This window comes from Phoenix dactylifera, unplaced genomic scaffold (assembly GCF_009389715.1).
Source record: "Phoenix dactylifera cultivar Barhee BC4 unplaced genomic scaffold, palm_55x_up_171113_PBpolish2nd_filt_p 000421F, whole genome shotgun sequence".
Classification (NCBI taxonomy): Eukaryota; Viridiplantae; Streptophyta; class Magnoliopsida; order Arecales; family Arecaceae; genus Phoenix; species Phoenix dactylifera.
The window spans coordinates 307,279-323,601 of record NW_024067859.1 but is presented as its reverse complement, the minus strand read 5'-3'; the positions used below and the strand labels follow the sequence as shown (position 1 = coordinate 323,601).

The 16,323-nt window shown below is 42.8% G+C and overlaps 1 protein-coding gene across 1 annotated transcript; it reads left to right on the top strand.

Annotated features, from left to right (window-relative positions):
- Positions 1-13,001: 13,001 nt before the first annotated feature.
- Positions 13,002-14,832, top strand: LOC103696041 (protein CANDIDATE G-PROTEIN COUPLED RECEPTOR 7-like). The gene has a single exon (XM_008777542.3). It carries the CDS (start codon positions 13,134-13,136, stop codon positions 14,493-14,495), a length of 1,362 nt encoding a protein of 453 aa, XP_008775764.1. The 5' UTR covers positions 13,002-13,133; the 3' UTR covers positions 14,496-14,832.
- The last annotated feature ends 1,491 nt before the right edge of the window (positions 14,833-16,323 follow it).

Genomic DNA, 16,323 nt, shown 5'->3' with positions numbered 1-16,323 from the left:
GGAGATCGGGAGAATGCCGGCGACGAGAGGGAGAAGGGGGAACGGGGGGGTTTTGGGCGTTGGCGAGGTGTTTTGGAGGGGAAGAGCGGGGTGGGGGGGGGGGGTTTGGGGGGTGTAGAGAGCAATTTAGGTGAGGGGGTGGGGAGGATGGGGGGTAATTTAGGAATTTTTAATTTTTTAGGGGTGTCCTTAGCAAATGGGGGGGTGTAGAGAGTATTTAATTTTTTTTTAATTTTTGGGGGGTGTCCTGAGCAATAGGGGGGGTGTATATAGAACCACCCCCAAAGTGACTGTTATTCAAGAAGCAAAAGACCTCAACAACCTTTCTCTAGAAGAGCTGCTAGGAGCAGACTTCCCACTTCATAAGAAGGCCCTCAAGAAGCCAAGGAAGAAAGCCATGGTCGTGACTTGGAGTGATAGCGACGAGTCAAGTTCAAGGGAGGAGACCCGAGAAACAGAAAATCTATGCCTCATGGCTCATGAGGCTGAGGTAAACTCTGAACACATTGGTGATTTCATTTTTGATGAGCTTCAAAAAGCTTTTATTAAGTTACTAGATAAATTTAAAAAGTTGTGTCTGAAAAATAAAGACCTGAAACTGAAAACTTAATTTTTTTTAAATGAAACAGAAGAAATCTCAAAAGAAAAACTATCTTTAGTTGAAGAAAACTAGAACATGAGAAAAGAAGTAGAAAAACTACAACCAATTACAGATAAATTTACTTTGAGTTCTGAAAAGCCAAATATGATCTTAGATAGCCAACGAGTTGTTTATGACAAGACATGACTTGGCTATAATCCTTTACGAAAATAGAAATCATTAAAAAATATATTTGTTAAATCATCAAGTTATCACTTACATAATACAACATGTTTTAAATGTGGAAAAACTAGCCTCAAATTTTTTACTTGCAGTTATAGAGTAGGTAGCAAAATAAGTAAAGTAGAAATTAAGGATCTAAGAGAGCTTGGGTACTTAAGTCAAAAATTTGATTTTCAGTGATGCAGGTGTGTCTAGCAGCCCATAGATCAAATAGAAGGTGGCACTTAGATAGCGAGTGTTCTAGATACATGATAGGGGATGAATTACAATTCATTTTCTTTAAGAGAAAGGATGGAAGGGTGGTCACTTTTGGCGACAATGACAAAGAGAAGATCATTGGAATTGGTAACATTCGTATCACTCCTTCTACCTTTCTTGAAAATGTATTATTAGTTAATGATCTTAAGCATAATTTACTTAGCTTTAGTCAACTATGTGTTAAAGGTTTTAAAGTAGTGTTTGAATCCTCTATGTGCAATGTTTCAAGTCCCAATTAGAATGGCATAAAATTTATAGGGCATAGGCATAAAATTTATCTATGAAAAACATGCAATGCTTGGTTGCAATGAATGCCAAAATTAGTGAAACTAGTTGTCTATGACATCGTAGGTTAGCTTATGCAAGCATGTATCTTATTTCAAAATTAGGTAGAAAAGATCTAGTTGTAGGTTTACCTAAATTGAATTTTGAAAAAGATAAAGTTTGTGATGTATGCCAATTAGAAAAATAGACTAGAGTTTCTTTCAAAGCAAAGAATATGATTTCAACTTTCAGGCTATTAGAACTTCTGCATATTGATTTGTTTGGGCCAACTAGAACCACAAGTCTAGGTAGCAAACTTTTTGGATTTATTGTCATTGATGATTTTCTAGAATTATATAGGTTTTATTTCTAGCACATAAAGATGAAGCATTTCCTGCATTTTCAAAACTATACAAAAAATTTCAAATGAAAAAGATTTGCAAGTTCTTAAAATCAGAAGTGACCATAGAACCGAATTTGTAAATCAAAATTTTGAAAAATTTTATAATGAAAATGGCATTGAGTATAATTTTTCTGTACCTAGAATACCTCAACAAAATGGAATGGTAGAAAGAAAAAAAAGACTCTTAAATAAACAGCTAAAACTATGCTGTGTGAAAGTCATCTGCCAAGATATTTTTGGGTTGAGGCAATCAACATAGCATGCTACATTCTATATCTATTGGACCTATATTAAAGAAAATATCCTATGAATTTTGGAAAAATAGAAAACCTAACATTGACTATTTTCATATTTTTGGTTGCAAATATTTTGTTCGCAATAATGATAAAGATAGGCTAGAAAATTTTGATGCCAAATCTAAAGAAGTAATCTTTCTTGAATATTCATCTTCTAGCAAGGCATATAGAGTATTCAGCAAGAGAACCTCAGTAGTAGAAGAGTTTGTACATATTGTATATTTGTATTTGACGAGACTAATGATCTTGCATCAAGGAAGAAAGAAGCTTTTGATGATGATGAAGATTCACTTAACAAGAAAATGAAGGACCTCGCATTGAGGGACACATCTGTACAAGAGGCAATGGACCATAAAGAAAAGGATGAAAATGAAAAAGAAGATGATCAAGAAAAGAAAAATCAGCCACAACAATAACCTTAAGGTAGACCTGACTTACCTAGAGAATGGAGGTACATTCATAATCATCCAAAGGAACTTATCTTTGGTGATCCTTCGCATGGGATAAGAACTAGATCCTCTATTAAAGATATATGTAATCACTTAGCCTTTGTATCTCAAATAGCATCTAAAACTATAGAAGAAGCAAAACAAGATTATAAGTGGATAAATGCTATGCAAGTGGATAAAATCAATTTGAAAGTAATAATATTTGGACCCTTATAAGCAGACTGAAAGACTATCCTGTAATTGGAATAAAATGGGTATATAGAAATAAAGTGGATGAAAATGGAAATGTTATTAGAAACAAAACTAGATTTGATTCTAAAGGATATAATCAAGAAGAAAGTATTGATTTTGATGAAACTTTTTCTCCTGTTGCTAGATTAGAAGCCATTTAGAAAAGTACTTTTAACATCCATTTGAAATAATTTGAAATTCATATAACAAGCAAAGGTAAGTAATACTTACGTTTGCTTGTTATATGAATTTCAAATTATTTCAAATGGATGTTAAAAGTGCTTTTCTAAATGGATATATATCAGAAGAAGTTTATGTAGAACAATCATCTAGTTTTGAAAATCAACCTAAATAAAGCTTTATATGGTCTAAAGCAAGCTCCTAGGGCTTGTATGAAAGATTGGGCAAATTTCTTATAGAAAACAAATTTTTAAAAGAAAATATAGACAAAACTCTTTTCATAGAAAGAGAAAATGATGATATTTTAATTGTTTAAATATATATTGATGACATCATCTTTGAGGCCACTAATAAAATTTATGTTAAGATTTTACTAAGCTCATACAGAAAGAATTCGAGATGTATGATGGGTGAACTCACATTTTTCCTCGGACTCCAAATTAACCAAATCAAAGAAGGAATCTCCATCAGCCAAAGCAAGCATATAAGAGAGATCTTGAAGAAATTTGGCATGAAGAAAGTCAAGCACCTTGGTACCCCTATGAGCTCCTCTTGTAAATTAGATAAAGATGAGCAAGGTAAGAATGTAGATTTAAATATAGAGACATGATAGGTTCCTTACTATATTTTAGTGCTAGTCGACTTGATATCATATTTACTGTTTGTTTGTGTGCTTGATATCAAGCTAATCCTCAAAGATCACACTTAATAGCCATTAAAAAAATTTTAAGAAATCTAAATAGGGTTGACTCATCTTTGCCGGGGTCGACTCGTGACAAGTTGGAGTTGGCTCGAGTTCTTCATGGGTCGACTTATTGATGCGATGAAATTCTTGGCTTTTTGTCTATTCTTTAAGATTATTCTAGGGTTGACTCGCAGTCTGTTAGAGTGAGCTTGTGAAGGTGTATCAGTCAGTAACAGTATGCTGGGGTCGACTTTTGACGTAGCTTAGGAGAATTTTTTTTAGATTTTTTAAAAAATAAATCTTTTATGGGGGATTGCTGGAGTATTAATTTGAAAAACATTTATCTTTTAACAAAAAATTAAAGCAACCCTATCCCTAAATTTTAGTTGGTTTAAATGCTTTACAATACTTTTTTTTCAAACGTCTCTTTCTAAAGAGTTATGACTCTTCGGAAGAGAATGTTGGTTTTCCAAAAGATACGATGTTTCTGAAACATCGTATATCTTAGAAAATATGTCTCCTTGGACACCTTGATAGAGTCTATAAATAGACTATAGGTCCATCAATCTGGTATATCCGAAACACACTTATGCATCCACTTTCTGTAGTTAGTCTGATAGGGACCCTGCTTCCCCACTTTTTACTTTTCCATTTTTTCTCCACCTTTTCTTCTTCCTTTGTTAGGCAACTGATGGAAGTTATTTGGGTCAAGCCTCCCAGTGGTCGTGGTCAATAGAGGAGAATCGGGCCGAGTCAGATTGTTGTACCTTATGATAAGATCGTTGTAGACCTGCATATATAGGGCAAATTACGTTCTTAGAGCGTGTACATCACACACCTTGATCTAGGCAAACTTTCAAGTAATTGATTTTCATAGTTTTGTAGATACATAGGTTTACTTCAATTTATTATTTTAATGCATAAATAGAAATTTCTAGACCATATTCCTCATACAATAATGTAATGATTCTATATGTTTTTTTGCCTGTATAACCATATGTGTCTCCTACGATACATATTTTGCACTCTTGATTGTCTATTATTCCTTTTCAGATATTCAACACACCCTATTTGTAGCCATGTGAGTAGAGAAGCTGCACTTCAAAAAGTTATTTTAAGAAACTATCAAGAAATGGGACATTTAGAAATGGGGATGCTTAGGTATTGGGAAACATGGAAAAGGGATAGGAAGATAGTAGAATTTGGTTTGTCAGGTAAGCAAAACCTTTTTTTTTTCTTTTTGGGGGCTGTTAGGAAGGAAACAAAAGCTATTAATATATTTCAAAAAAGAAAAAAGAATTAAAAATGATGACTATAAAATAAAACAATTTTATATGTTGATAAAAGTAATTATAGAATCTAATATGTCTTATTAATAATTAAATTCTATTAGTTTCAATTAATAAGGAGAAAGAAGTTTAGCTAGGGGGATAATGGCCATCCATCCAGGAACCTGCTAAACACTAGTCCAAAAGATAGAAAATGGAAGGAGACCGGTGGACCACGCACAAAACGCACTTCCATCCTTGCCATTAAAGCAACCCAGCGCCCACGAAAACACCGGGGGTGGTTCTATATACACCCCCCCTATTGCTCAGGACACCCCCCAAAAATTAAAAAAAAATTAAATACTCTCTACACCCCCCCCCATTTGCTAAGGACACCACTAAAAAATTAAAAATTCCTAAATTACCCCCCACCCTCCCCACCCCCTCACCTAAATTGCTCTCTACACCCCCCAAACCCCCCCCACCCCGCTCTTCCCCTCCAAAACACCTCGCCAACGCCCAAAACCCCCCCGTTCCCCCTTCTCCCTCTCGTCGCCGGCATTCTCCCGATCTCCGACCACCTCGCCGGCTTCTCCCGGAACCACCTCGCCGGCTTCTCCCGAAATTTTTTTTTTTCACGATTCGTGCTCCGTTCGGCACTGGATCGCCGAACAAAAGGCTTCTGTTCGGCTGAACAGTGCCGGACAGAAGCCTTCTATTCGGCACTGTGCAGCCGAACAGATCTGTTCGGTTGAGGGTTGCCGAACAGAAGGCTTCTGTTCGGCACTGTTCAGCCGAACAGAAGCCTTTTGTTCGGCGATCCAGTGCCGAACGGAGCACGAACCGTGAAAAAAAAAAAATTTCGAAACAAGGTGGAACACGTACCTTTGCGGCCGATTCTTCGTCCCAAATCACTAGTTGCTTGTCCATGCTTCGAATGGGGCTTAAATCTCCTTCAAAGATCGCCTAAACGATGTAAATGGATCGAGGGGTTTAAGGGGGGTTTGAGGGGTGTTTTTTTTTTTCTTTTCAAAACGAAACGGAGGAGGAGGAAGGGGGGTGTATGAGAAAATTTCAAGGGCAATATGGTAATTACACTAAAGGTTAGTTTGGGTATTTTCTTTTTGGTTTTTGGGGGTGTCCTTAGCAATAGGGGGGGTGTATATAGAACCACCCAAACACCGGGGGTAGTTCTAAATACACCCCCCCGATTGCTCAGGACACCCCCCAAAAATTAAAAAAAAATTAAATACTCTCTACACCCCCCCATTTGCTAAGGACACCCCTAAAAAATTAAAAAATCCTAAATTACCCTTCACCCTCCCCACCCCCTCACCTAAATTGCTCTCTACACCCCCCAAACCCCCCCCCCCAAAACCCCGCTCTTCCCCTCCAAAACTCCACTCCAGCCGGCTTCTCCCTTCCGCCCAAAAAACTTCGCCTCAAGCACCTCAAGCACCTCGCCGGCGGCCAAACCCCCTCCGTCTCCCCCTTCTCCCTCGCCCAAAACCCCCCCGTTCCCCCTTCTCCCTCTCGTCGCCGGCATTCTCCCCTTCTCCCTCTCGTCGCCGGCATTCTCCCGGAACCACCTCCCCGGCCATCTCCCGAGCAACGAGCACCTCGCCGGCGCCTCCACGACCACGTCGAGGTAGCTCCCCGCCCCCCCGCCTCCAGTGCTCCGTTCGGCACTGGATCGCCGAACAGAACCCTTCTGTTCGGCTGAACAGTGCCGAACAGAAGCCCTCTGTTCGGCAACACTCAACCGAACAGAAGCCTTCTGTTCGGCTGCACGGTGCCGAACAGAAGCCTTCTGTTCGGCTGCACAGTGCCGAACAGAATGGTTCTGTCCGGCTCTGAGCAGCCGAACAGAAGCCTTCTGTTCGGCTCTGTGCAGCCGAACAGAAGCCTTCTGTTCGGCACCGTGCAGCCGAACAGAAGGCTTCTGGTGCCAAATCGCGTGCCGTGCTGAATTTTGTGCCGAACATTTATGTATGCAATTGAATTATTTTCTTTGATATAGCCTAACATTGAATTTCTATATTTTCAGACATGGATCCCCGTCCCGCCAGAGTTAGACCTACGGCGTCAGCTAGGAGACGTCGTGCTAGGATTGCTTCTCCCGAGCCTGCTCATATGCCATCGGACTCTCCTGAGTCAGAGCATGATGATATGCCCGCTAGGGGCGAAGACGATGAGTCCGTTGGACCATGTCCAGGAGGTCCAGAGGATGAGTCCGTCCTGATCAGTTTCAGGACGCATATAGCAGCTTCCATCTGGAGGCAACAGGTATTGTTTATTTGTTATAGCATTATATTTTGTTTATTGATGTTTTATAAAGTAGTAGTAATTATACATTTATATTACAGGAACGAGCTCCACTAAAGTGCATGAACCATACTGCCAAGGTTGGTGAATGGAAGTGGTGGTCTTCAAACCAACCAAATACCTGGTTCAGAGCACTATTGAGGCAGTCGGGCCTCGTAGAGTTAGTACAGTGCTCTTATCGATTCATCGATAAGATTCTGATTTCGGGCTTCGTAGAGAGATGGCAGCCCGAGACGAACACCTTCCATATACCATTTGGCGAGATCACTATCACGTTGGATGATGTATCCGCCATTTTAGGGATTCCTGTCGCAGGTTCCTCAGTATCAGTTTCTCCTGAGAGGATGAGTGATCGGGATGCTGAGGAGCTACTTGTGGAGTTGTTGGGGGTGTCAGCTGGAGACGCGCGTCAGGAGGTACTGTCATCGCGCGGTCAGTCTGTGAGGATGGAGTGGCTGAGGACTCAGTTTCACTCTGTATCTGATAGAGACAGGCAGCAGAGGATAGAGTGTGCAGCACGAGCCTATTTGTTATTTTTGTTAGGCTGCACACTCTTTGCTGATAAGAGTGGGACCAGGGTGCCTATAGCGTATCTGTGTTTACTGCGGGATCTGGATAGGGTGAGCACATATGCCTGGGGTACAGCTGCCTTAGCATATTTGTATCGGCAGTTGGGGATTGCGTCGAGGTCATCAGTGAGACAGATTAGTGGTTATATGACGCTTCTGTAGGCATGGATTTATGAGCATTTTCCAGCACTCAGTCCTCACCCGTCGCTCGAGTATACTGATGCCAGTCCCCGCGTGCACCGCTGGATGCCCGGTACTCCATCCCGTACCACGATGGACCATTTAGTGGTTCTACGTGAGTCATTGGACCTTTTGAGCATCGATGAGGTACGTATCATATTACCATTTGCTTGTGTTTGTCAGTACTTTTAATATGCGATATAGTATTAAACTGAAATGGACCTTTTGTTTTACAGGTTATTTGGGATCCCCATCATCGGCTTCGGGGAGATCGCCCATATATACCCGTCGCATTTTTTAGTGGCTCCATCAAGTGCCTTGATATCGTAGAACCCTATCATCCAGAAAGGGTTCTTAGACAGTTTGGTCGTATTCAGACCATCCCTCGAGCGCCACTAGCCCCTACGCGAGCCAACAGAGGTTCCACAGCAGGCTCGTACCGGATACATTACTCCTATATGGATCAGCTTTGGGAGCGGTGGGAGGACCACGTGCTGAGCCAGGCGAGCAGGAGCCACCCAGTTACCCGGCCATCAGACAGCGTACCGGGATACATGGAGTGGTATCTCCGTATCACGCACGTTGCAGTTCAGCCTCCTCATCTACGCTCGAGTACTCATTCTGGAGCTAGGGGAGGTCATGATGATGCTGACATGCACCGGCGGCGTAATGCAGCTGCACTCGGTATCAGTACCGACATTGTACGGATGGGTCCCTCAGAGGCTACGTCACTAGGTGCCGGGCACCTATATGATGCTATTTCTCAGATGCATCAGGTACTTCTGGGTGATGAGCCTGGCCCGAGTACAGCACCCTCTCATTCGGATCCAGGACCCTCTCATTCGGACGTACAGCAGTACACGCGTCGACGATGGCGTCATAGGGATTGATGATGGAGCCTTTGTAATCTTTGTAAAGCCTTTGATATTAATGAAAAATATATATTTTTGGTACATTTACGTGTAATCTTTGTAAAGCCTGGCCCGTTCTATTTTACACAAATATAACAGTGCACATAACAATCAATCTAACAATGCGAAGACAGATATTTTTTGATTTATATTGATGATGGAGTTTCACAGTACATGACTCTAAGAGGCCAAAAAAATTTACAACTTTCAAAAATTGTACATATATAAATAATCAATCTAACTCTACTGTCTCGCTAATTATAACATTAGGTGAGATGCTCTCTTTGAACTGTTGAATCCATGCTTCATATGAATTTTCCCATCCGGTAGCACAAGGAAGATGATATTTTCGCCAGTTGGTCGCTACTGGCGGAACGGGATGTCCCGGCAACAAGAACACCTTCAAAATTAGAAATAAGAAAATATTAATAGCTACAAAATTATAAATAAGCAAAATTAAATAAGCAAAATTAAATATTCGCAAGTGTTGTGAACGTAGTACCTCAACAAAATGATTTCCATTTACGAATCCGATAGCGATATCTTTGCGGGATAGAAGAGGTACTGGCACAGAACGGAGAGGTAGGAAGGTCAGACATTGTTGCAACGAGAGATGGTATAGGACAACATTATAGCAGGATGCTATAAGATGACCCATGTCCGGCATAGTCATCCATCTGTCATATGGTGGACAATCATCATAATATGATAATGCATGAGTGATCTCAGCAATCGTCCCTTCCACACCATATAATGTGCGATAGTGGTCCGAATGACATTGCAACTCTTGCAATAAATCCTTCCTAACACGCACCCAGTCATCTTCTCCAAATCCCAGTAAGTCAGCTATTGCCCTAAATCCGCAATTCCCATCAGCTTTTACATCCTTGATATGCTGGATGTATGGTCTCAAGGCAGAAGGAATAGCATCAATATAGATAATGGGCGTATGTGACTGGGCTCTAGTACGAAAAACCTGCAAATAATATCAAATGATAGAAAATATGTAACAATGGCAGAACATGTCCCGTATCGGCACATCTCGGCACGGCACATCCCGTATCGGCACATCTCGGCACGGCACATCCCGTATCGGCACATCTCGGCACGGCACGTCCCGACATGTCCCGTATCGGCACATCTCGGCACGGCACGTCCCGACATGTCCCGTATCGGCACATGACATACCGGCACGGCACGGACCGTCCCGTAGACGTTGTGATACCTATTGTAAGGAAATAAATATTTGGTACTTACCTTTTGCTTGGGCCGTCTCTTTTGAATCTGAGTAGATGGATTGCGGATGGTAACTTTCTCAACACCAGGTGAATAACTATCCTGTCCAGATAGAACCAACTCAAACGCAGACGGGTCACGTCGAGTAGACGTATCAACCTTCAGTGAAGCGCGCCCACGTGAACCGGTCTTCCGTTTTGCAGGCTCTAAAAGAGGTGTACTATCTGGACTTGCAATCTCTCGTAACTTCTTGATCATCTGCAATTGAGAAGCCCCATCTAACTTCTTGAATCGTAGCGCAATCAAATCTAACTCTGCATCACAACTCAACTGAATTGGCTGCACGGGGGGGGTAGGCAGAATATCAAGTTTCCTCCAATGAGGATCTATGCAGTCGAGAGGAATGGGCCGACCTTCCACCCTGTACCGCGCAATCTGGTGAGCACATGGTATACCATGTGTGCGTCGAATAGCGCACCCACAATTTGAATCATCAAATCCAACTGAATTGGCTCGTTTCGATTGGGCGAGGACATGATTTAACGCACTTATAGATATGAAACCTCGCAACTCTTTGAATTCAGCTGGCTTGAAGTTGTGCTGCACTACCAATAAACTCTTCTCCAATGAGGCTTTAACGGAGCTGTGCTGCAACTCAATCAATCCATGTATTCTAGTCCAAGATGACTCGAAACTTCCTTGGCTTGATCCAAGCTGCTTTTTGAGCTTTGCATGTGCACTCTCGACCCTAGTAAACAAATGAAAGTTAGATATAAGAATTGAGGCAAATTAAAATTAAATGAGTCTTTATTTGTGATACCTATTTGTCGTCACATTTCCGTAGTGCCTGCATGTATCAGTCCACGCCGCAACAAATCTTTCCTTGTATTTGCTCAGCCAAGTATCTGACACATACTGTAGTGCATCTGGATAGGTACCGAACTCTCTCTGCAGTGCACTCCAGCGATCATTATACTCGTCTTCCGTGGAGGACAGCACTAGTACATTCCAACTCATAATAAATTTATCCCATTTCTCCTTCAATTCGAAAAATTTTTTGCACTTGGCCAAAACATTCCTACTAATATGCCATCTACATAATAAATGTCTAGCAGTAGGAAATACTCTATGAATTGCATTCATCAAAGCCAAGTCTCTATCTGTAACAATCAACTCAGGCAAAACATCATACACTGCGCAATCTCTCTAATGCCCAAGTATAGCTTTCTTCCCCCTCAGAATTTAAGTATACAAAAGCAACTGAAAATGTCATGTCAGTAGATGTCACCCCCACAATCTCTAAGAGCGGAAGACGATACCTATTCGTCTTGTACGTGCAATCCATTATCAACACACGGGAAAATGCACGGAACAAATCAATGCTGCCAGGGTGTGCCCAAAATAAGTCATGCACAACATCCGTATTAGTACAATTCCTATGCCACTCAATATATTTAGCCTCTGATAATTTACCTAATAGATGTTGCATTTCAGACCTCCCGGCTTTCTCTGCAACCTTAAACCGTTGACGTACATTGTAGATAGTCTTGATAGTCGTAACATTGAGGGCATCTCTTTCCTTCAATGTGGATAATATGTCCTTTGGACGAACCAAACTCTTCGACATATCCACTAACAATTCCGTCTCCTGCTCAGATAATCTCCCTGCATATGAGTGCCCCTCCAGATTCTCTGCAGCGGGATGATTGTGCACTCCACATACGACCAGTAATATCCAATCATCCGCAGTATCCAATTTCTTTCCTCTTAATGCAAAAGGGCATCCACACTTCTTTGTCCCACAGGCAGTCTTTATTCGCTTTTCTTTTGTGGTTCGGTACGTCCCACCCCTCTCACAACCTAACGTAATTCTGGGTTTCTTAGAAATGGTACCTGCATCGGATGATTTGATTACAACAACAAAACCATTTCGCCTCCCAGCTTCACGACACCAATTACACAAGTCCTCTCTACTCTTGAAGATCTATACATTAAACAATTTATGTAAGTACACAGTTGTAAAAATAGCTCGCTAAACTAATACAAAATTGCACAATATATTATAATACCTCGTAAGTTGTAAATTCGCTTGTGTAATCCAGTACAAATTCTGATCCAATTATACTCGATTCGGTTGTAGCATAGCCCTACATATAAAATAATTTATCACCAAGAATTAATGAATCAGAGGATCTGTTCGGCACAAAATTCAGCACGGCACGCGATTTGGCACGAGAAGGCTTCTGTTCGGCTGCAGAGTGCCGAACAGAAGCCTTCTGTTCGGCTTCAGTGTGCCGGACAGAAGCCTTATGTTCGGCACTGTGCAGCCGAACAGAAGCCTTCTGTTCGGTAGAGCGTTGCCGAACAGAAGGCTTCTGTTCGGCACTATGCAGCCGAACAGAAGCCTTTTGTTCGGCGATCCAGTGCCGAACGGAGCACGAACCGTGAAAAAAAAAAACTTTCGAAACAAGGTGGAACACGTACCTTTGCGGCCGATTCTTCGTCCCAAATCACTAGTTGCTTGTCCATGTTTCGAATGGGGCTTAAATCTCCTTCAAAGATCGCCTAAACGATGTAAATGGATCGAGGGGTTTAAGGGGGGTTTGAGGGGTGGTTTTTTTTTTCCTTTTCAAAACGAAACGGAGGAGGAGACGGAGGAGGAGGAAGGGGGGTGTACTGAGAAAATTTCAAGGGCAATATGGTAATTACACTAAAGGTTAGTTTGGGTATTTTTTTTTTGGTTTTTGGGGGGGTGTCCTGAGCAATCGGGGGGGTGTATTTAGAACTACCCACCAACACGGGGGGGTCCAAGACACTTTTATTTACTATAAAACGCCTATCATTTCCCAATATTTACCACTCATATCCTCCCCTTTGCAATAATTATAATTATACCCTTCTTTGTAGGCATTCATTCACCCAGTCAACTCAGAAAGAATAAAAAAAAGGAAAACGATAACCCCCTCGAATAACCTCCTCCTCCCACTACTTTCCAGCCAGATCTAGAAAGAGAGATCGAGATCTGGGGAACCTTGGAGCGGCGGAAGCGGCGGCGATGGCGATCTCGCGGGGCTCCGGTGTCGCCTTCATCCTGTTGGCGGTGGCGCTCGTGGCCTCTTTCCGGCCGTCGGCGGCGGAGATCCGGGTTACGGAGGTCCGATCCGATGGCAGGACCATCATCCCCTTCTATGAGTTCGGCTTCACCCACACCGGCATCCTGGAGCTGAACGTCTCGGGGATCTCCCTCTCCGACCCCTCCACCGATATCGATCTCTCCCAGCTGGGCTTCTTCCTCTCCACCCGCGACGCCTGGATCCACGTCCTCCAGCAGCTCCAAGAACTGGACATCACCTGCGCCCTCCAATCCTCTCTCGTCAAGCTCGTCTACTCCTTCGACCAGCTCAACAATCCCAACCCCAACCCCAGCGGCCTCTCCATCCCCCGCTCCTCCGCCTTCGGCGCCGTCTTCTCCCAGTCCGAACCCGGGCAGTACACCCTCGTCTTCGCCAACTGCCTCCCCCGCCTCCGCGTCTCGATGTCTGTCCGCTCCGCCATGTACAACGTCGACCCCCGCACTGGCCGCCGCGCCTACCTGTCCGTCGGCGCTGCCGCCCTCCCCCTCATCTACTTCCTCCTCTTCCTCGCCTACGCGGCCCTCGCCGCCGGCTGGGTGGCCGTCCTCCTCCGAAAGCGCCGTGCCGCCTTCCGCATCCACTACTTCATGCTCGCCGTCGTCGTCCTCAAAGCCCTCAACCTCCTCTGCGAGGCCGAGGACAAGTCCTACATCGAGCGCACCGGCAGCGCTCATGGCTGGGACGTGCTCTTCTACATCTTCAGCTTCCTCAAGGGCATCTCTCTCTTCACCCTCATCGTCCTTATCGGCACTGGCTGGTCCTTCCTCAAGCCCTACCTCCAGGACCGCGACAAGAAGGTCCTCATGGTCGTCATCCCCCTCCAGGTCGTCGCCAACATTGCCCAGGTCGCCATCGACGAGTCTGGCCCCTACGCCCGCGACTGGGTCACCTGGAAGCAGGTCTTCCTCCTTGTCGACGTCGTCTGCTGCTGCGCCGTTCTCTTCCCCATCGTCTGGTCCATTAAGAACCTCCGCGAGGCCGCCCGCACTGACGGCAAGGCAGCCGTCAACCTCATGAAGCTCACCCTCTTCCGCCAGTACTACGTCGTCGTCATCTGCTACATCTACTTCACCCGTGTTGTCGTCTATGCCCTCGTCACCATTACCTCCTACCGATACCTCTGGACCAGTATCGTCGCCGGGGAGATCGCCACCCTCGCCTTCTACATCTTCACCGGCTATAAGTTCCGGCCCGAGGTGCACAACCCCTACTTTGTGATCGATGATGAGGAAGAGGAGGCTGCTGCCGAGGCTCTCAAGCTCGATGATGAGTTTGAGTTGTGAGGCGGATGCTGGAAGCGTAGCAAGAAATGGGCTTCGACCCTGTGTACAATTGCCAGAACAATTGGAAGATAGAGGTGGGATCTAGTATTTCTTTTCATTCCTCTCGGTCCATTTCTTTCTTTTTTTCTTTTTTTTTTATTCGCCTCACTGTAATTGGGATTCTCGAATTGATATCATACGAAGCGTGGTGTTCCAGTGTATCTTGATACTGTAGTATGCATGTTTCTATTACCTGTCTATTGTGGATTTTAATGGATGCCACTTCCACTTGTACCTACACACCTTCTTGCTTTATTACCTCTTCTAATAAAAATACAAACTCCTCTTTGCATGTTAATGGATATATTATGGTTCATGCTATGCTTTGTTTCTTCAAGTTATTGATGCAGGGAAAGTTTAATTGTTTCGTATTTTGCCACTATTTGGTATGTTATCTATTTAATTAGATTCCCAATTTGTCTACGAATTTTAGTTGAGCTGACATGGTATGGCGCTGAAGATATTATCTAGGTCATTTGGCTTTGAATCACAAGGAAGCATGAGATTACCATTTTCTCTCTAATCTATTGTATTGGCAGATTAAGACTGGTAAAATTGATTTGCCTCCTTGTATACCTCCTCCTTTCAAACGTGATACCTTTCTTACATTTCTTTTACATATGAAACTAATTTTGAATATAAATCAATGTTTTGGTTCTAAGCCATGGAGGTTGTAAGTAATTTAGTTCGTAAAATAAAGTCATAAGACGGTGTCAAGAAGTTATCGGTTAAATAGCTACTATTCACATATGAACTAGTGCTTGACATGTGTAATGCACGTCTTCTAGAGATGGATGTCTTGGGCAAGGCTTTATTCATATTTACAGGCTACACGTTGTGATTCTGCAACAGTATTTAGCTCCCATACGATTTGATCTGAATTGTAATATATTTGACCACTTTCACTCAGTTGCAGCAAAGTCAGCTTAAACATGGAATATGTTTATGCTGCCAAGATGAAAACAACAAAAGTCAATTCAGATCTGGTTTCATATCCGAAAACAGTCATAAATCTGCTGGATTTTCTCCAGCAATATTTGACTCCTATCTGATTTGATCTGATTATATACTCAAACACTTTCACTGGTAACAAAGATCAGCTTCCTGAACATATATATGCTGCCAAGAAGAAGAAAACAACAAGATAAGTTGACTTAGATCTGGTTTTAGATCTGAAAATGGTCGTAAATCTGCTGGTTTTGATACAGCCTGAGAAACATCCAACAGTGGAAGAAAACAGGTACGAATAATAAGTGAAATAAGAAAAGGAAAAGAATAATCCAGATGCGTGCTTTGCACCTAGGCTCCATAGTGCACCTCAAGCCTTTGACAACTTTGGCCTATGCCTGTGTAAGTAAAAACAGAAGTTATTTGGAATTAAAATTATTTCTTTGAGTTTAGAAGTGTGTCTTAGAGGAGTCCTCATGGGTGGCGAGTCTATATATTGAGTTGTCCTTGTATCCCCTCCATTTATCCGATGTTTGGTGTGAATATGGTGTTAGAGCAAATCAAGGAATTCATTGAGCTGTATCCAACCTTCAAAATCTTGAATAGCTATCCGGATGTCATAATCTTAATAGAAACCTTGGTTCCCTCCAGCATGGTGACAGGGAAAAGCCTCTTCATTCAAAGCACGACCATAAGCATAGTGAGAAGGGTTAACCTCCTCATTATTGGCAAAATTTTCAGGTGCTGAAACTTGACAAGTTTCATCACGTCTCAAAGCCTTATAGGGTGCTAAACAGTCTTCTAGGTGCTGCACTTGTCTCAATTCATCCATTTCAATGTT